At 43.8% G+C, this 20654-nt stretch overlaps 1 protein-coding gene across 11 annotated transcripts in view; it reads left to right on the top strand.

Annotated features, from left to right (window-relative positions):
- The window catches only part of RXRG (retinoid X receptor gamma), a 236359-nt gene that overhangs the window by 198592 nt on the left and 17113 nt on the right, over positions 1 to 20654 (top strand). For all 11 annotated transcript variants that reach the window (XM_063625032.1, XM_063625028.1, XM_063625025.1 and 8 more), the window contains 2 exons: positions 9867 to 10114; positions 18717 to 18861. In XM_063625032.1, the coding sequence (XP_063481102.1) occupies positions 9867 to 10114; positions 18717 to 18861 (393 nt within the window). The remainder of the gene's footprint in view (positions 1 to 9866; positions 10115 to 18716; positions 18862 to 20654) is intronic.

Raw genomic sequence — 20654 nt, 5'->3', positions numbered from 1 at the left:
TAGGCTCAACACTTCTACCATCTTATTTGCTTAACAAACCTTTTTTATTATTATTTTGTGAATGAACAAATACAAACTAGTTTATACCATGACCAATTTAGTCACCACTCTGAATTATGTTGTAAATTAATAAGACCGTGTTGGCTGTTTTTGTTTAGAAACCAGACTTTTAGAACTTGAAGAACCACCTCATTTTATAGAAGAGAGGTTGAGAGACTTGCCCAAGGACACATAGGCAAAAACAGCAGGTCTTCTGGCTCCTGGGTCCAAGTTTATTCCATCTGCTACATAATGCCTTACATTCCTAAACCTCTTTATAAATAGGTGCTATTTATTTCCATACCAATCATTGGGTTATCGGTCAAAAAATATTTGTTGAGTGCCTATTCTGTGCGAGGCCCTGTGCTTAATACCCATATAATGGGGATAATAAAACTACCGGCCTTAAAGTGGTGTTGTAGTTATGAAATGAGTTGATACAAGTTAAATATCCCTTATCCAAAATGCTTAACACCAGAAGTGTTTTGGATTTGGGATTTTTTTTATTTTGGAATATTTGCATTATACTTACCAATTGAGCATCTATAATCCAGAAATCTGAAATCCAAAATGCTCCAATGAGCAATTCCTTTGAGCATCATATTGGCATTCAAAAAGTTCTGGATTTTGAAGCATTTCAGATTTTAGATGCTTGGATTAGGGATACTCAATCTGTATTTTCACTTTTTTTCTGAGGATCACTGAGCCAGGGCTGAATCAATCTCAGCACAACAGATAAAGGGGCCCCTCCTGGAGGCCACTGTCTATTTCATTCAAACTTCAAACTGACAGCGTAGTCCGTAAGGCAGAAATTATTCCCATTAGACAGATTAGGAAACTGAGGTTTAGAGTGATAAAGTGGCCCTTTTGAGGGCTTGCTGCAAATTATTATAGACCTAGAATTTGAGTCTAGTCTAGCAGAATTTCTGTGAACATTTCTGCATATAATTAATGACATTTTGCTTGCACACCACCTTTCCCAGCCAGCACCAAATTATAGACCTTGCTGGTACAGATGGATATTATGCCATCCCTAACAAATGAGAGGCTCCAGGGGATCCTGCTAACGAGGACCGGCTGGCTGTCCCTTTAAGCCAATTCCGTATACTGGTACATCATGTACCAGTTAGTCCATGAAGGCAGATGTCAATGAGTGTTTGAAGCAGATGCCAATGAGGGTGCCCCTAGTTCTCCTCTCATTCCTAAAGTCCTTGAACATCAATTATGTGCACACCCAGCTCTTGAATCCATGACCTCTGTCCATTACTCTCTCTGGATTTCTTGTTCAGATAGGCTCTCTCTATCTGAACAAGGCAATCTCTATAGATTGTCTTCTGAAGATGGCAGTCTCTTAAAATACAGCGAACTATATTCCTAGTCCCATGTTACCGTTGGGTAATATTCAGAACATTATCTGTTCTCAGGTTCTAAGTCCCTGAATTCTTTGAATCCATTCACTTAAACTCAGCCCTAAGAAAAATGTGCAGAAATAATTAATCTCCAAATATTTTGAAGACGTCAGAGCTTGTAACTAGTTTGTACATTCTGCCAGGGCAGGGAATGGGCTTCATGCTCTTGGTGTCTTACACAGCCCATATACAAGCAGATGCTTAGCCAGGCGTGCTGGCTGACTGACTGAATGGCATTCTTCTCAGTCTAGGATGTTCTTCCCCTGCTCTCCAACCTCTGCTCTCCATATAGCTAGGGCTGTGAAAACAGATACTGTGAGCCCTGAACCCTCCAGGAGGCTGCTTCCCCATGACACTAGTGACCAGTAAAATGAAAAGGAGGAACAAAGGAGATGTTGAGTCACAGAAATGAAACCCAGGCAACCAGCCTAGAAGAAACACTCCAAAATATTCATTAAGTACTTTGTTTCCTGTTCCTCTGACATCTTGTAAATGCTTTTTGAATTAAAGATGATAACAGGCTTTTCCACTTTTCAAGTTTGGATGTTAATTCTGAAATCCCACCAGGAGTTTGGGATTGATCTTTAACCTTGAAACTCTTGCTGTCCCCCACTTCTGTCCCCATCGGGTTACAGTAGCTGATAAAAGAGGGCAAGGAACTCCAGGTTGTTCCATTTGCATTTGAGAAAATGGAGGGGTCAGGACTTCTCAAGGTCACTGCCTGGGGTGAGGGTCTCCTGAAAATGATAGGAGTTGGAAGTCCCAGGTCGTGGCTCCCTTTCTGTCTGACCTCATGGGTGCCTGCCCTGGGATGATTTGTTAAAACATAGTTTTCTGAAAATGGTGCTCCCTCCGAGGCAGAATCCATGTCTCATTTACTTTGTCAGCATCTCATAGTGTGCAGTCTGACACTTTAAGAAACAGGCGAATCTCCTCTAAGAAAAAGGTACATACCAAATTCTAGCTAAATTTAGTGCCATAGTCTCCAGATTTTCTATAGAAAAGGGAACTAATTTTTATTATGTGTTTACAATTTTCCAGGCTTGATTTTATTTAACCTTCACACTGTGGAAGGTTAACCCTTACCCCATGTGGTTGGTAGCATTGAGCTATTTTACCAAAGGGTGGGAGGAGGACTCACTGTGGTTCAGCCCCCTCTACTCCCCTTCCTGCCACCCTAGGTGGCTCCAAGGGGACTCAGGGAAACTCAGTTTGAAGACCACAAACAGCCACAGGTCATGGGCAAGCCATACCTCCTTTCCCCAGTGTCCTTGCTTGTAACTGAGGGGTTGAACTCGGTGATCTGCAGGCCCCTCTGTGTAGCTTTGACAGTCAATCCAGCTCTGTGACAGAGAAGCTGGAGGAAGAGCAGTGTGGAGCTAAGGTGTTGGGGATCACTGCTAACTGAAGAGCAATCAGAAATGGTAATGGTAATAAAACTTCTCCAGAATGATCCCCTAGAGGTCTGCAAGCTTATTGGAATGCAGCCACATCTGTGTGCATTAGCTTACGCATTGACTGTGGCTGCTTTCACACTACAAAGGATATTGTGAGTAGTTGTCACAGAGATGGTACAGCCAGCAAGACTGAAATGTTTACTGTCTGACCCTTGAAAGAAAAAGTGTGCCAACCTCTACTCCAGAATGCAAAATTGGGTTTCACATATTAAAATAAATTGAGGTCCACCTGGAAAAATATTTTAATCCTTGTTTTATTAGCACCTTTGAGGGCCCAGTCCCCTGTCCACCACTCCTGGTCATTTTGTTCATTTGGTGCAATTATGTATGTTCAAAAGGAAAAGAATGCATTATGATCTGTAAGTAAGTAGTGAAGAGCATAGGGTAAGAATTGACTGTCTTATTTGTTCTAACACATAATCCACCTGTTTGGGGCTTATCTGGGCTTACCTCCCACAATCTTCCCTCCACCCTGGCAAGTGGCAAGCACAGTGCAGGAGTTCAGTGCAGCGGCCCTGGCACAAGACTGCCTGGATTTGGATCCTGGCCCTGCTCTTTACCAGCTAGGGGGTCTTGGGCAGTTTGCTCAATCTCCCTGTGGCTCCACTTTCCTGTCAGTAAAATGGGGATGAGGATACTAATAGTACCTTATTTCCAAGCGCCCTTGAGAATATTAAACAAGATAATGCATGCCATGCCCTTGGAAGGGTGTGTGGCACATAGAAGGTGCCTAATAAATGTTAGCCACTCCAAGCTGAGTATCCCTTATTGGAAATGCTTGTGAATCAAGATATTTCAGATTTTGAATCTTCTTTTGATTTTGTGATATTGACATTATGTACTTACTGGTTTTACATTCCTAATCCAAAAATCGCAGACACTCCAATGAACATTTCTTTTGAGAGTCATGTCAGTGCTCAAAAAGTTTTGGATTTTGGAGCGTTTTGGATTTGGGATTTTTAGATTAGAGATGCTCAACATGTATAAAGTGTTTAGAACCATGTCTGGCTTGTGGCAATTGCTCAGTAAATATTATTATTGTTATTGTTACACAACAGAGGAGGTGACAGTCAGTTGTTTGTTGAAGTGCCTGTGCCTGGCAATCTCCTGCCGACCTTGCTCAGCAGCATGTCTGTGTTAAGAGCCAAACAGGGAAAGGATATATGAGTAAGTTTGCTGCAGACAAAGAAAAACAAGCCCGGTGTCCGAGAATCCAATGATTGTTGGGCCTTCACACCATATCCCTCCACTGGAGGAACAGAGGCAGGCTTTGGTGTGTGACAGTTCCACCGTGGGAGAGACCAGAGTGGGATAGGGCCCCATCGTGCTCCCGTGACTTCATATGGAGACTCCTACTCTGAAAAATGCCAATTCGTTAGCTCTGTCCCTTTCCCCATGGGTGGGCATTAGCCATTATCAATGATTCATTACAAGTTTCCATTCCAACCTGAAGAGGGTTGCTAATGGGAGAGCAAACTCTCTACCCTTCCTGGCACAGCAGCAAAGGGGTGGAAACATCAGGCCATTTGCTCCCTTGTCTGGCCAGTCAGAAAAACTGCATGCTTGACATTTTGCTTTTATTGGCTGAGCATAAGGTTGCTAAGCAACTTCCTTACCTTGGTAAGAATTCTGTAGTTCTAAGTACCCTGGCTTTTGTGTCCCCTTTCTCAGTAAGTCTCTCTCTCTCTCTCTCTCTCTCTCTGACACACACACACACACACACACACACACACACATGCAATTCATTGTTTAGAGATTGTGGTTCTGGTAAACATCAGGGACATTGCTTTCTTATGCAAATAATTTCTGTTGATAAACTTTATACCTAGTTATATACATTAATTAACAAAAAATTAATGGACCTCATAGTCTCAGGAGCTCTCAGCAGTCCTCTGAGTTGGGCCCATTTGTCTCAATTTATGAACGAGGAAACTGCAGTTTACAGAGGTCATGTTCCGTGCTCAAATTTACATAGCTGGAAAGTGGCAGAACCTCAGCCTGGAACTCTGACTTCCAAGCTGTTGTCTCCTCCTCAGTCCTGCATCCCTGAAGCCATAGTGCCATCAATGCACACAGAGACTTTTGGAGTCATTGTAGAGTTATGCACTGTACAGATTCCCTTCTCAGTTTTGGCTCCTGGTGACACTCTTAGCACTTTTAATTGGAATGCCAAATGGTTTGAAGGCCTAACGTGGTCCAGTTGATGGTGACAGGTGCTCCTCAGCATCTGGTCCAGACTCAGACCATTCCAGACCACCAACACCTGCACTTCTTTCTTTTCAATGCCAACGAGCCATGTCCTACCCAAAGCTCGTGAAACATTAGTGCTGGAAGGGATCTTTCAGGTCACTGAGTGCCAGCTCCTTACTGGGGGAAATGAAACCCAGGAGTATGAAATGCTATTCTTGGGTATGTTACCAGGAGAGAAGAAAACCTTTTGAGGAACTCCATTAGCGCTTTTTCATTAGATAAGTTATTTTGTAAATAAAATCATTGCCTGAGCAAAGAGAATGAACTCTGCAGAATACAGACTTGTTGCATTTTCCACGCATCTGGCATGGGTGGCTGGAAGATCAAGAGGGCACAGGGGAAGGCAGGGAGCAAGGTTAATGGGATGGCGGGGCCAGGGGTCATGCCACAGAGTGAATTGGGCTGAGAGACTGGATCAGGCCATTTGTGCTGCTGGTATCTTGCGCTACAAAATACCTCAGACAAGGTAATCTATAAGTAATAGGAATTTATTGCTCACAGTTCTGGAGACTTGGAAGCTCAGGATCAAGGCACGAGCGGGTTCGTGTCTGGTGAGGGCCACTCTCTGCTTCCAAAGATGGTGCCTCACATGATGGAAGGGATGGAAAAATGGACAAATCGTGCATCCTCTGATGCGGAAGAGATGAAAGGGCCCAGTAGTTCCCTGAAGTAGTTCCCTGTCTTATAAGGGTATTAATCCCATTTATGAAGGTGGAGCCCTCATGGCCTACTCACCTCCAAAAGGCCCCACCTGTTACTACTCTCTTACGGTTTAAATTCCAATACAAATTTTGGAAGGACACATGCATTCAAATCATTGCAAGGACCAAAAGGGAGCATTAGGGAAAACCTTGACTTCGGATTTGGACTAGACTTATCCTAGCCTGAGGGCTAGACAGTCTATCCTGGATAAATTTGCAATAAACACCACTCATCCTTCAAACAGGAGCTTGCCTATTTTCAGCTGGTGCTGAAGGGAAACCTGTCTGTTTTCTGCCTAGTTCATAGCTTAACCAGAAGGCTCTCGGTGGGGAAGGAAAATAAATAAGATATAATCAGGTACCTGGAAAACTTGTGGTGCCTTTTGGTATTGGCTGCAGTTTCCATGGGGCTGTGGAAAAAAAAAAAAAGGAGTGAGAGAGGCGGACAAAAACATCACAGACAGGTATGCATTAGTGTCTATTTGAGAGAATAGATTAATTTTCCATTGAGAAACACTTTTTCATAAAAGTTATTGTTTTCTAACTTGTCTAAAAGCAAAGCTATTTATTTCTAAGAACTACTGGGCCATTGTGAGAGGCAAAGAACTAAAATGCATTTGTCTAAGATGTATTTGTCTTTTAAAATTCTATTTTATTTTTTAAAATGTAGTTATAAAATAGCCCACCTCTTCTGGGTCATTGACTCAAGAGAAATAAATCATATTTTAAAGGCCATTGAGAACCAAACTTTAACTCATTATTTCACTGTATCTCAACAATGTACCATTCTTACCACTGCACTGAGTAGTCAAGTTGCCTTACTTCTTATTAATAATGATAACAAAACAAAAATGTACTTTAAGTTTCAAATCACTTTCACATCATTATCTCATTTTATTTTTGAAACAACTCATGAGTTCTTCAAAGTCCATGTTTGTATATTTTTGTGCAGGTTGATGTTTCTTGAACATCATTCCTTTGCAGACTATTTTCATGATATTTTATATATCCTCTGTACTTAGACTTTTTCTTAAATTAATTTACTGTTTTAAGAAAGCTTACATAGCTATCCTTAGGAAGATAATTTTATAACAAAAAATGAGAGCTCAGTCCCTCCCTATAAACAAAAGGAAACAGAAACATAAATATAAAACTATTAATTTTCTTTTAAGTTTGCTGACATAACACTCAAAATGCCCTTTGTCACTGGTGGCAGAGGGACCACACCCTGGACTTCTTGGGTTGATGAGTGTGAAGCAAACTCTTGCTCTTGCCTGTGCCCTCAGTCTAGGCCTGATGTCAGGCTTTGGTTCTTGACCCTGGGGATAAAGAAATAGAAGGCACAGTCTCTCTGAGATCTGTTTAAAGCAGAATAAAAAGGAAAGTTGCAGGGTGGTCTGGTCTGTTTTTGGCAAGCCTAAGCAAGAAGGAAAAGTCAATTTCCTTCAGATGGCTTGGTCATGGGGGAAGGACAGCTGTCTTCCCAGTGGAGTTCATGGCTCCTTACCCATTGAGTCAGGGCTGGCTCCTAACTCACCTGTCACACTTTATCTTAGTAGCAGACTCAAAGTATACATTGGCCTCGTTAAATGTCACAGCCCCCAGGGCCTCAGAAGAGTCTAAAACTGCTCTTTCCAATGAGTGGCCATCTGAAGAGTCTTGGTTTTCTTGGCTTTGAGTTCTTGAGCACTGCCCTCTTTTCTCTCCTTCAGATGAACTTTCAGCTTGAGATCACTTCATAATTGAGTCATCTTGTACTCTTGGTGCAGATGGCTCTCCAATCATCTTTGCTGTCCTTGACAACAAACACAGAGGAGAGCGTGGGTTTCAGATTGGCAATTTGAATCAAGGCTTTGCCACTAACTACCTGGGCAGTGCCAGGTAATCTGAGAGATGGAGAAACAAAAATGGACATGGTTTTTTCCAATAAACAAATATGGTGATGCAGTATAACAAATGCTAAGATACGAGTAGGAACAGACAGTTTTAGGAAATAAAAAAGGGCAGGAAACCAGACCAGGAACACCAAGAAAAGCTTCCTGGAGGAGGTGGCACTTGAGTTAGACCTTGAAGGTTAAATAAGAGCTTCTAAACAATGGAAGCAGAGGTAAGTCATCCTGGAACTGGAAATGGTATGGGGTTAGATGGAGCCTAAGTGTTCTCATCTGCAAAAGGCTGAAATGATTTTCATAGGTTTATTGTCAGGATAAAGAGTTATGGAAACTGCCTGATGCTATTGAGGACACACAATAAATGTTTGAGTTATTCATTTTAACCACTTTGCCATGCCCCTGTGGGCCCACAGCATGTGTTTTCTCCTTGATTGTGGTACTTAGGACATGGGGTATTGGGACTTATCTGTTTATGAGGCAATTGTCCCTGATAGACCAAAGCTCCATACGTAGAATGACAAGAGGGTCACAGCTTCCTTGGAGTGACTTCCTTCCACAAGTAGCCCTCAACTAAGCTAGCAGAAGCTCCAAGAGAAATTGCAGGTTGACATTTTTTCCAGTGGAATATTTATGTTTAAGAATAGTTTCACAGTTATATTTCTGACACTTCCTGCTCTCCTCCAGAACTTGAAGGAAGCCAGTTTCTCCTAGCATCCTACTCCTAACATTACACTTAGCACCCACTGATGTTGCCCAAAGGCTTAGGACAATGCCTTGCATGTAGTAGGCACTCAAGAAGTATTTGTTGGATGAATAATGAGCCACACAAAGTCAGGCATATGACTTCCTCCACTTCTTATCCCATCTGCTTGGCAAGGTGTCTGACCCACAGTAGACATCTGAGAATGGGGTAGCTTCTCCAGCAGACCGTGCTTACTGAGCGCTCAATTCTCTCCCTTTCTATCCATGTGGACAGCTTGGGTGCCATGGATGTGCTGCGTGCAGCTACTGTGCACATGGCTTCTTCGCCTCTGTTCTTGCATGCTAGCTGCACAGAGATCTAGTGATGTGATCCGCGGTGGGCTGCCCTGTGGTGTTTTCTAGTCTCTGCTTTGCTGCTACAGATCCTAAAGCTTATAGCTCCTCTCTTCTGGAAAGAATGTTCCATGCGGGGCTCCCAAGATGGCAGGAGGGCACTCTCCTGTTTCACCTCGAGTTTGCTACTGACTACAGGGGAATGTGGGTTCAATTTATTGGAAAAAAGTGATACTGATGACCTCCTCACCCAGACCCTGTTCCACAGACACTTTTGGCTGCAGCATTCTATTCTTGGAGGCAGAAATGGTCTCAGCAGTCTGGTCTGCACTTGCCTTCCTGTGCTTCCTGGGCCTCTGTGGCCATAAAGCCATGCCTAGCCATTCCAAGTCTTCTCCCCTGGGTTCTAATTAACCCTGTACTATAGAGAAGGACAGGACAAGAACATCATGTATATGAAGCTTCAATAGATACAGGAAACTAGGGGTATGACAACAGCCACTGCCTTCCCCTTCATTATTATGGAATGTGACTCCTGATGTCAGTGACTGTGTGCTCTTCAGCTCTGAATCCCCAGCACCTGGCACCCTAATAAATGTTTGTTGCATATAAATGAATGAATCTCAACCCTGCCCCAATTATCAGAGCAATATGAGTTCTAGTCAGGGAATTCTGGAGCAGCCTGGGAACCTACTCACTCTCCCCATCGAGGTTCGGTATAGAATCACCTTCCCTGGCTGGCTGGCCCAGGCCACAGTCACTCAGGCTGGGGGCTTCTGGGCTGTGCCCCTTGTTGCACTGGCTGTGGATCCAGCATAGTCCAGAGTGGATTCCAAGCTGGGCCCCAGAGAACAACCTTTCTTATTTCTGTCCTAGGGCAGGCCCTCTCCCCTCTGTGTCCGTCGCTTGTCTTTATACCACCAGGGTAGTGTAGGTGAGAGTGCCTAGGGCTTACAGGTGTGTAGGTGTGGCTAAAAGAGGGGCAGGATACAGGAAAGAAAGGTGGGGCTGTGCCTCTGTCCCCCAGGGCCCCTTTCCATGTTCCCCAACCTCCCACCATCTATATTCTTCTTCTCCTTACAGGCTCCCCTGGCCACACTGGCTCTACATCCATGAGCCCATCAGCAGCCTTGTCCACAGGGAAGCCAATGGACAGCCACCCCAGCTACACAGATACCCCAGTGAGTGCCCCACGGACTCTGAGTGCAGTGGGGACCCCCCTCAATGCCCTGGGCTCTCCATATCGAGTCATCACCTCTGCCATGGGCCCACCCTCAGGAGCACTGGCAGCGCCTCCAGGAATCAACTTGGTTGCCCCACCCAGCTCTCAGGTAAGTGTTCTTCCTCTCCAAGGCCTTTCCAGCCATCTTACATGGTTTCACCCAGGCTGCTCCTGGAGCAGAACCAGCACTCAGCAGGTGCGTAATGCATGCTCGCCAAAGGGTTTGGATGGTCTCTGCAGACGTCCCTCAGGCAGAGCCTTCATTGCATGTGTCCTCAGGCTGAGCAGTCCTGAAGAACTGACAACTCCTCATGGTCTAGAAGACTGTGACCAAAAGGGAGTCTCCCTTGTAATTTTAGCAGTTCAGCCCTGGCTGTGATTTCAACATCTCTCAGCAGAATGGACCCCTTTTATTCTTCTCAATTCAATCATGAGCATTTATTGAGTCACTGAAGTGCCACGTGCTCTTGTTAAAGGCAACGCAGAAATGATCAGGAAATGGCCATTGTTTTCCAGGAGCTTACAAATGAGAGGAGAAATAGGCAGGTATGTCAATGGATAAATTGAGAACAAGGCAGACTGCATTACATTCTGTCTCTGAGACTATGGGAGGTTGGGAAGGAAATTTTACCTTAATTTCGAGTGCCTTCTGCTATGATGGAGGAGAAGAGGTATGTGCGTGGTACATGCTAGATTGCTACTCTGCAGAGCCTATAGGATGGCCAGATGTCTTTACTTCCTTCTAGCAATGCCACACTAAGATCATCATCCTTCCCATCTTGTAGTAGTTGGCTATTGCTGCAATAATGCTGCATAACAAAAATCCTCAAACACTTATCTTCTCACTCATATGTCTACCTTAGGCTAGGACAGATGGCTCTGCTTCAGATGGTGGGTGAGTGGGCTCAGCTGCAGGCTCCTCATGTTTCAGTAGGAGTAGCAGCTACTTGGGGCATGCTTTTCTCATGGTGTATCATAGAAATGCAGAAGTCCAGACCCAATCCAGAAAGCACAGTGAAGCCTCTGCTCAAATCATGCCCACTGATATTCCATCAGCTTAAGAGAACCATATGACTGATTCAGGCCGGGCACGGTGGCTCATGCCTATAATCCTAGCACTTTGGGAGGTCGAAGTAGGCAGATCACGAGATCAGGAGATGGAGACCATCCTGGCTAATACAGTGAAACCCCGTCTCTACTAATAATACAAAAAATTAGCCCAGTGTGGTGGCAGGTGCCTGTAATCCCAGCTACTCGGGAGGCTGAGGCAGGAGAATTGCTTGAGCCTGGGAGGCGGAGGTTGCAGTGAGCTGAGATAGTGCCACCGTGCCACTGCACTCCAGCTTAGGCAACAGAGCGAGACTCTGTCTCAAACAAAACAAAACAAAACAAAACAAAACAAAACAAAACAAAACAAAACATATGACAAATTTCAACATTGATGGGGCAAGGAAGAAGGCTGTGTCTATACTAGTGGGAGGTAATGCAGAGAAAGAATGCAAAGAATATGAAGCATTAAAAGGAGTGAAGTATTAGGAACAATAATCCCATCTGCCATAGCTTCTTCTCTCCCTGTATAACAGCCAGAGTTCCTGCTGCCCCAACTACCAGCACACCTAGAGGCAGAACTGGCAGGGCCTTTATGTGTCAACTTGACTGGGCCATAGGATGCCCTCATATTTGGTTAAACATTATTCTGGGTGCTTCTGAGAGGGTGTTTTTTGGATGAGACAAACATTTAAATAGGTAGACTGAGTAAAGGAGTTTGCCCTCCCTAATGTGAGTGGGCATCATCCAATTAGTTGAAGATCTGAATAGAACAAAAAAGCTTACCCTCCTCTGAGTAAACTTTCCTGCCTGATGACCTTTGAACTGTGACGTCATTTTTTTTTTCCTGTCTCTGAATTTGAACTGAAGCATTTGCTCTTCCTGGGTCTCAAGCCTGCCGGCTTTTGGAGTATGCCACGAGCTTTTTTGGGTCTCCAGCTTACTGACTCACCCTGTGGATCTTGGGACTTATCAGCCTCCAAAATCATGTGAGACAATTGCTTATAATAAAATTTAAAACACACACACACACACACACACACACACACACACACACACACACCTCCTGTAGATTCTGTTTCTCTGGAGATCACTGACTAACGCAGTCCCAAAGCCTCCTTTGAAGATAGTTTTGGAGAGGAGGAAGGGCTCCTTTTATGTTAGCATTTTCTGCTACTCCAGAGAGAACTTCAGTGACCATATCTAGAGTCTCCTCTGAGACACCTCATATTCTAGGGGTCTGAAAGCAAATTCATGTGGAGTTATAGCAAAGAGCCAGTAAGGACTTCAAAAATGTATTGCTCCATAGATTAGATAATTTGGAGATGGCCTTAGAGATCAGCTAGTGTAGGGATTCCAGGAGCTGGGGCCTGTCAGGTAACACAGGTGAGTGAAGGAAGGGGTGTGTAAGTCAAAGAGGCAGGTGTGGACTGTGGAGAGCTGCCCTGCTCCCTCAAAGCTGTTCAGATTCAAAGACTTTTAAAACATTCCTCAGGCCAAATAAACTACTTTATTGGGTATAATTTGGCCAGTAATCTTCACCCCAGTTTCTAATCTTACGGTTCTTACCTGTAGGACCTTTTTCAGAGTATACATTTCTCTCTCATCCCATATTTTGGCCCTTGTGCAGGTAGCAAAAGCCCCACAGGGGATCCTAACTGCCCCACTCTTGCTCAAATGAGGATCACTCATTCTGTCCAAACCCTTTATTCCACAAATGAAGTACCAAGACTTGGGGAGCCCAAGCGACTTGTCCAGCCTCACACAGCCAGTCAAAAACAGAGCCACAATGAAAACCTGTCCCCTGGCTTGCAGCCCTGTGTTCACAACCCTGCATCTGCCTAATGCTGTGATATATGTTGACCTGCACAGTGACCCCAAGATCTTCCTGTTGGCTGCCAAGGATTAAAAGATGGATAATCAGTGCTCCCGGGGAATCTTGTGGGAGAGGTGGCCACATTATGCAGATCCATTGCGCTTCAGTGCTGCCTGTGTGCTGTCATAGACGCAGGAGCAGACCTGAAGGGAGCAAAGAGAGGGACCTATAAACTGCTCAATATATATTCCTTGACACCAGTGAGAGTATAAAACTGCTCAGAGGAGTGGGGATGGGGCAGCAGTGGGGGTGTACATGTATTTATGCCACCCCCACCCACTGTAATCAGCAGGGCCATTGATACCCTATGCTTCGTAATGTATGAGGTTGGTTTATTTCCTTTCTTTCCTGTGAACAGAGTCCAGGAAGGCAAGTAAGATCTGGTAGTTAGAGACAGAAAGTACATTGTAGTTTTGGGATGAAAGTACAGTTTTGCAAAGGGCATTGACATTCATCCCAATAACTATTTATGTGGACCTACTATGCATCAGGTACTAATTGATACTATCCTAGGTTTTAGGGATGAGCATGGAATAAGGTGGCCAAGGTCTTTACTCTCATGGCAATTACACAATAGCAGGCAGGACAGGCAAAAACCTAAGGAATAAACAAGATAGTTTCAAATAAAAATCGTAATATCTAAAAAGAAATAAAATAGGGTGAGGTGGTAGACAGATCCTGTGGGTAGGAATTGGGCAAGGCACCATCCCTCTGAGGCTGCTTTTAGCAACCACACTCGAGTCTGATTGAGCCAAACCTGGCCAGTCAATTCATCTTCAGAGCTGTGTGAGTAGCAGGGCCGCTATTCCTGGACCACATGTCTGTACAGAGGGATTGGGGTTGAAAGGTCAGATGGAAGCTTTGGTCCTGGCCAACTGGGCTGTGTGCAGAGGCCAAGGCCAAGTTTGGCTTTGGGGAGCTATATTAAGCTTGCCAAGTGCTGGGGAAGCTCAGCAGCCTGAGACCCTGAGCAGTGTTCTGGGCTTGGGCTCTGGAACCGCACTGTAGCAATGCTTTGCCCGGTTAACGAGATGACACTGGACAAAAGGCCTTGGTGTGAGCTACAGTGAGCTGCACTCTGGATCGTCTGGGCAGATTATCCCTATGCAACCTGCCTTCCTCACCCAGGACTGGTCTGAGAGGGATTCATGATGGAAGCATGTTCATTCTGTGACCTGGGTCTCGCATAAGTACAATTTGGGGGTGCAGGGAGGAGGAAGTGTCTAGGGTTGGGAGCAGCAGGCAGGGACAGTCTCCTCTGTGCTCTGTCATTTCGTTGTTTGAGCTTCTCTTTTTGCAGTTCTCTTTTTGCAGTTGTTGGATTTTTGATCTTGAGGAATAAAGAGATCGGAACCGGTACGATGAAGGCAGGAATTGTGTAATCTTTTGCAAACCACTTTAACTTGTTTCTGTTTCAGTTTCCTTTTCTTTATCGTGGGGTTACAAATACTTGCCCTGATTACCCTACAGGGATTTTTTTAGGCATGTCAAAGAAGATGTGGATTTAAAAATCACTTCTCAAGACATGCAATGCTCTATAGCAGTAACTTGGTATTATTAGGATTATTCCCAGGTGATAGTATTATACGCTTAGGTAATTCAGGTGTACTGTGTTTCTGAGAGGTTCTAGAGAAGTTCATTTCAACCAGCATTTATTGAACTAGGCCCAGTACTGGGCATTGGAGACACCGAAAATGTGTATGAGATTTAATCCCTACCCTGGGGAGCATCTAAGTGGAGTGATGCAATTTCTAAAGACATCAATATTATCATTGGGAAGATATTTATGTACTTTGTAGATAATGTGATATAGGAAACATTTTTCTGAGTGTGTTTGTGTGTGTATGTTTGATACTGCATCCTTGTCAGCATGATGTCTGCTGGCTGGAGTCCGGAACGGGCCTCACAGATCTTTGCAATACTCCTGTCTTTTTCTCCCCTCGTGAACTCTGCAGCCTGACCTGGGTTCTATCATTGCTAATTTCTGCTTAGATATTTATTGATAACTGAATTATTATCCTCTTAAGTCTGTTTGCATTTTTATAGAAAATAAATAAAAATTGCAAATGTTAGAGCTGGAATAGACCTTAAAGTTCATCTCATCTGATGATTAAAAAAAATTAAGTCATCAAGTCTTTTCTTCAGATGAAAGCATATTTGAAAGACCGATATACACATAAGATAAAAGCAGATCTGGTTGAGCCAGGACAAAAGACTTGAAGCCTCAACCTCCCTCCCCACTCCCCCAGCGACACACACACTCACCTAGAAATGGGGAAATAGAGTCTTTGCTAAGTGAAGTGACCTGATTAGGAAGTTGCAGGTTTAGACCAAACCCATGTTGGATGTCCAGGCTTATTACTCCTCATGATGAAGGCCCTAACTGGATTAAGCCTGTGCCACTATAAGAGTTCTGCTCCCTGGAAGAGGAGTGCCTGCCTGCAGCCTAACCTTTGGTGGAAGGATTTGGGCTGAACACAGTTCAGAAATGCAGGACTCAATGTTCAAGCATGGCTCCAGAAGCGTGCAGAATGAATTGGTCCCTGGCTGAGTCTGCAAAAGGGAAGACAATCCAGCAGACAAGTATGTTTCTTTCCTGTTCTCAGGGAGCAGCCGGCTTGCGTGCAGCAGCAGATAGGAGTTGCCTGGTGAATCCCAGCTCTGAAGTGCTTATTTCAGTAGACTGTTTCTAATGGAACAAGACAGCCGGGACTGGGGGACTTGGGGACCAGGCAGCTAATGGGTTTATGCTCTGATGGCTGCCTTTGATCTCATCTGCCATTGCTCTGAGCCCAAAACAAACCCCAAGCCAGCCAGAGAGATGGACAGAGAAAACATCAACCCACCTGTCTCACTGCCCCTCCTGCTACTATCCACTCATGAAGAGGAGGAGTGTTGGAGAGGGGCTGCTGGCTCAGACTGGGGAGAAAGTGCCCCAAAGCAAGTCTGCTCCTTCAGGGGCTCCTGGCCAAGGAGGTGAAGAAGGAAGCTGCTAGGGCAGTTGAGGATTGAGGATCACCTCTCACCCAAGGCAGACAATATGGTGAATGGGGAATGATGATCTGGGATCCAGGATCTTGGGGTTCTGGCTCCAAGCAGTCAGACCTGGTAAGGTGCCTAACCTGGTATCTGGGCAGGTGCAATAGCCTTGGATGTCTTCTCTAATCTTTCCTCATGCTGTACCTCATTTACTATATTACTGAGATAGTTTCAGGTAATTATTTGTCTCCTCCAAGCCTCTAGTGGCTGCTTATTGCTTCCCAAACTAAATCCATTCTCCTAGCCAGGCAATTCAGCTTCTAGGCTTTGTCATAGCCCAGTTCTCAGCATTATCTCCTATCCATCCACTAGACATGTTTGCTCCACAAACACTTGGGCTTCCCTCTAGGCCTCTGCTGTCAAAGCCTTCTGCCCATCACTAGCCCATCCAAATCCTACCCATTTTTGAAGGCTGTCACGTCCCAGCTCAAATGCCACTTCCTTCATGAAGCCTTCCCTGATCTCAACAGCATGTGATCTTTCCTTCCTAAATGATCCAAACTGACTTTTAATCTCATTAATGGCCAATTCCTTAAGGCAGTGCCTGCATCTCCCTCCGTTTTGGATCTCCATATTGTTCCTGAATAAACAAATGAATAAACCCACTTTAAGGCTCAATTGTCCTTGTCTGTAAATAGGAAGACCTCTTAGGGTTGTTGAGAGGATTAACATAATTAATTAGCAGTGAGCAAGCTTTCCATAGATGGTAGCAATGGCAATCATTACTTTCTGTGGTTGCTGCTGGCTGGTGGCAGCTCCGGGTCATCTGACCTAAAGTTCTTCCATTTCGTGAGTCGGATCCAAGTGCTAATCTCTGTTTCTTTGAGGCACTTGAGGAAAGTTATTGCCTAGAAGTCACGCTACGGCAGTGGTTCTTAACCCTGGATGCACATTAATGTCATCTGGTGAAATTAAGAAATGCCAGAGCTAGCCAGGCACGGTGGCTCTCCCCTGTAATCCCAGCACTTTGGGAGGCCAAGACGGGCAGATTGCCTGAGGTCAGGAATTAGAGACCAGTCTGACCAACATGGTGAAACCCTGTCTCTACCAAAAATACAAAAAAATTAGCTAAGTGTCATGGCATGCACCTGTAATCCCAGCTACTTGGGAGGCTGAGGCAGGGAAATTGCTTGAACCAGGGAGGTGAAGTTTGCAGTGAGCCGAGATGGCGCCACTGCACTCCAGCCTGGGCAACAGAGCGAGACTCCATCTCAAAAAAAGAAAAAAAAAAAAAGAAATGCCAGAGCCAAGGTCCTACCTCAGACTCATGGAATCATAATCTCAAGACATGGATGTGGTCCATGTTTTTTTTTCAAAGCCCCCAGGGTTGAGAACCAGTTTACTACATGAAAACAAAGCAAAATACTGGTTACAAGTTCCACATGTCTTCTCATAGCCTCGTATAAAAAAAGGGGTGGTGCAGGAAGAGAGAATTCTTCTATCACACATGTGTTGTCATTTATTATGCAAATTAATTTTTAAAAATTAATAGTGATGTTGATTTCAAAACAAAGCACCAAAAGCTGTGTCTTTTCTTTTTTGTATCTCTCATAATGTTTAACCGAGAGCCTCTGTTTGCCTCCTGCACTCAATAAATATTTGCTTAGTGAATTGAAAAAGCTCATGAATTTAGAAGGAACCTAGCTTAGGCTCTATTGTAGTTTCTGTTTTATTGAACATTTCCTCTGTCCCAAAGGCCTTGAATAGAGAGGAAAATCATACCTTTGATTCAGTTTGAGAATTATTGTCACTTTGGTTAGGCAATATGATTCAAAATTCAGACAAACCATGGGAAGTCAGTGGTTCCTAACCCCTAAACATTTACCTCTATTGGACACTTACGCACATGCATATCCTGCACCACCTTCATTTGAACTTGCTTGTAAGTGTTCTTATTTTTTTGTGCATGTTCTGACTCCTTGATGACATTGTACCTTTTTGAGGAATGAGAGATATACCTTCTAGGTTTCTATTGCTGATTGGATGGCTGGCTCAAATTTATTCAACTTGCTTTCTTTGGTGAACACAAGATACTTAGCTGCAGTTTCTGAGGAATCTTACCGAGAGCACTGGGAGATACAGGGATGGTGATGCGGAGCTGATATTAACTTACAATAAAGGATGTATTTGAGTTAGCATCTTCAGTGTGCTTGCAGAGGTGACCATTACACATGTCCTTTTTCATTTCACTGTGAACTCCTTCTGGGTGTGTATTTTTCTTTGCCTTTGTACCCCAGAGCCTGGCACAGTGTCTAGCATGCTGAGTGCCCAGGGAATGTCTGTTGATTGACTAATGAATGAATTTGCATTTTTTTGCTTGGCTCTCTTAGAGTGTAAGTCTTTAGCCTGAGGGTCATAGTTCCTTTTGCAGCACAGCTGAATAGGCAGTCAATAGTTGGTAAAAATTTTAAAATACACAGTTGACATTGTCCTGGGTGTGTAATTTGGCATGGATTTCTAGCTTAAATAAAACATATGAGTAAAATGAATAAAAGCAGAGAGACTCTAATGGAGATGTGTTGTGATTTTTGGTTTAGGTTTTGGCTTCTAGAAATAATTTTGTTCCTCCTATGGCACTTTTATCCCTCCCTTAAGTTCATCTCACAGATAGGCAGTTTCAAATACTCTGTACTTAGAAGCTGTTTCTTGAAATAGACTTGTTTTTTCTTGAGTATGCCCTCATTGCCTTAGGCCTTGGGGATTGAGTTTACTCTGGCTCTGTGCTTTACAGTATTTTTTTCTCTTGCAGCTAAATGTGGTCAACAGTGTCAGCAGTTCAGAGGACATCAAGCCCTTACCAGGGCTTCCCGGGATTGGAAACATGAACTACCCATCCACCAGCCCCGGATCTCTGGTTAAACACATCTGTGCCATCTGTGGAGACAGATCCTCAGGTACATGCAGAAGCAGACACTCCCCAAAAAGTGCCACAGAGAAGGGGCTGCTCACTATCTTCCTGGATACTTTGTACTCAATGAAAGGAAAATGGCCCTTTAAGATGAGCTAAATGGGGACCCACCTATACGTTTATGTCACTGGGTTCACAGGCTGCCGTTTTGATGAATTTAAAGGATGGCTTTATTTTTTGAGGATGAGATTTACAGGGAACATTTCAGAAACCCTTCTCTGGAGTCACACTATTACACTTGTATCTGAGAGACAGAAGCTGTTGTGATTATCAAGTATTTCTGCTGGGTGTGGTGGCTCACACCTGTAATCCCAGTGCTTTGGTGTAGTCCCAGCTACTTGGGAGGCTGAGGTGGGAGGATAGCTTGAGCCTGGGAAGTCAAGCCTGCAGTGAGCCATGATCACGCTACTGTACTCCAGCCGAGGCCACAGAATGAGACCCCATCTCAAAAAAAAAAAAAAGTATTAAGAAAAACCCCTCCCAAATAAGCAATTGTAAAAATAATGTCCTAATGTAGAGGATTTGAACGAACTAGAAAACTGCAAAGAAAAGTAAAAAAAATTACCCATAATGTCCCCAAGAAAAATAAACTCTTTAATATTTTAGTGTATCTCTTGCTATAACATTCTAGGTTTTCAATAGGTTTTTATAGGCAGAAATAAATGTGCTTTCACCAACTTATCTTTGATTCTCTTCTCCTTTTCTCAGTCATTTCTTTCCTTGCTTCTTTCCTCTCCATTCTTCCTGCCCCATATTTCCCTCCCCACCAATTTTGAACACATCTGAATCTCCAATTTGATTATTTGAAAAATAATAATAAGAGGAGGTTATTCTCTTTTCTGTAGCTGTCCATGAGGGTTAACTGAATATTTCCTTATGCTCTTAATGCCACCAAAGCCACTAACGAATGTCACTCCATTGAAAGTTCCAGGCACCTAGAACTTACCTAGCTGAATGGCTGATGTTTTCTTGCTCTCAAAAAATATTTCCCAAATCATGCAGACTTGGCCATTGCCATAACAGCACACCAGCCACAGCCTGACAGTGTTTTCTCTGCTATGCTTATTCTAGTTGAAAGTCTATGAGGTTCATTTAAATATTGAAAAGCCATAGGAATGACTATGTCACACAGTTGAAAAATTGGTCCCATATTTCTCTAAGACAAATATTTCAGAGCTGAGATCACTAGGTTTTCTGGGCCCAAGATAAAATCCTATATTTATCATTGCTGTGAGTTCAGCAAGGTGAAAAGCCAGCCTGTAGTATGGTCAACTAATGAGGCACAGGCCGGCTTTTCTTCAGGCAGGCTATCTCTAACCATCATTTCATCTTAGAGTGGCTTCCTTTGAACTGTAAACTCCTGAGATGCTGGAAACCCAAATAAAACAGAATTAGAAAGTCATGTCACTTCTGTAGCTCAATGACATCACATATTACGTTCAAATAATCAGACATAAATATGTTTTGAATGATTTGTTTCCTTATATTTTTGAAGTTCTGCAATTTCAATCAATCAAGCATAGTGCCTGGTATTGAGAAGACTTCTACCTAGAAAAAGGAATGTGATTGATTCATGATGCCTGTGTGAGGATGGGCTTGGTGGCTCTCCTGACCCAGGTTAGCCGCCCCTGCTTGGGGTAATTGAAAACTGCATGTGTGGAGCAGGTAATAAGCACAATGAAATATGCAAGAAGTTAGTCTGGATTAAGCAAAATCACCTTCTTTTTTTTTGTTTTTGAGACGGGGTCTTGCTCTGTCACTCAGGCTGAAGTGCAGGGG

This window comes from Symphalangus syndactylus, chromosome 12 (assembly GCF_028878055.3).
Source record: "Symphalangus syndactylus isolate Jambi chromosome 12, NHGRI_mSymSyn1-v2.1_pri, whole genome shotgun sequence".
Lineage (NCBI taxonomy): Eukaryota > Metazoa > Chordata > Mammalia > Primates > Hylobatidae > Symphalangus > Symphalangus syndactylus.
This window is presented reverse-complemented; position numbering and strand designations above follow the sequence as displayed.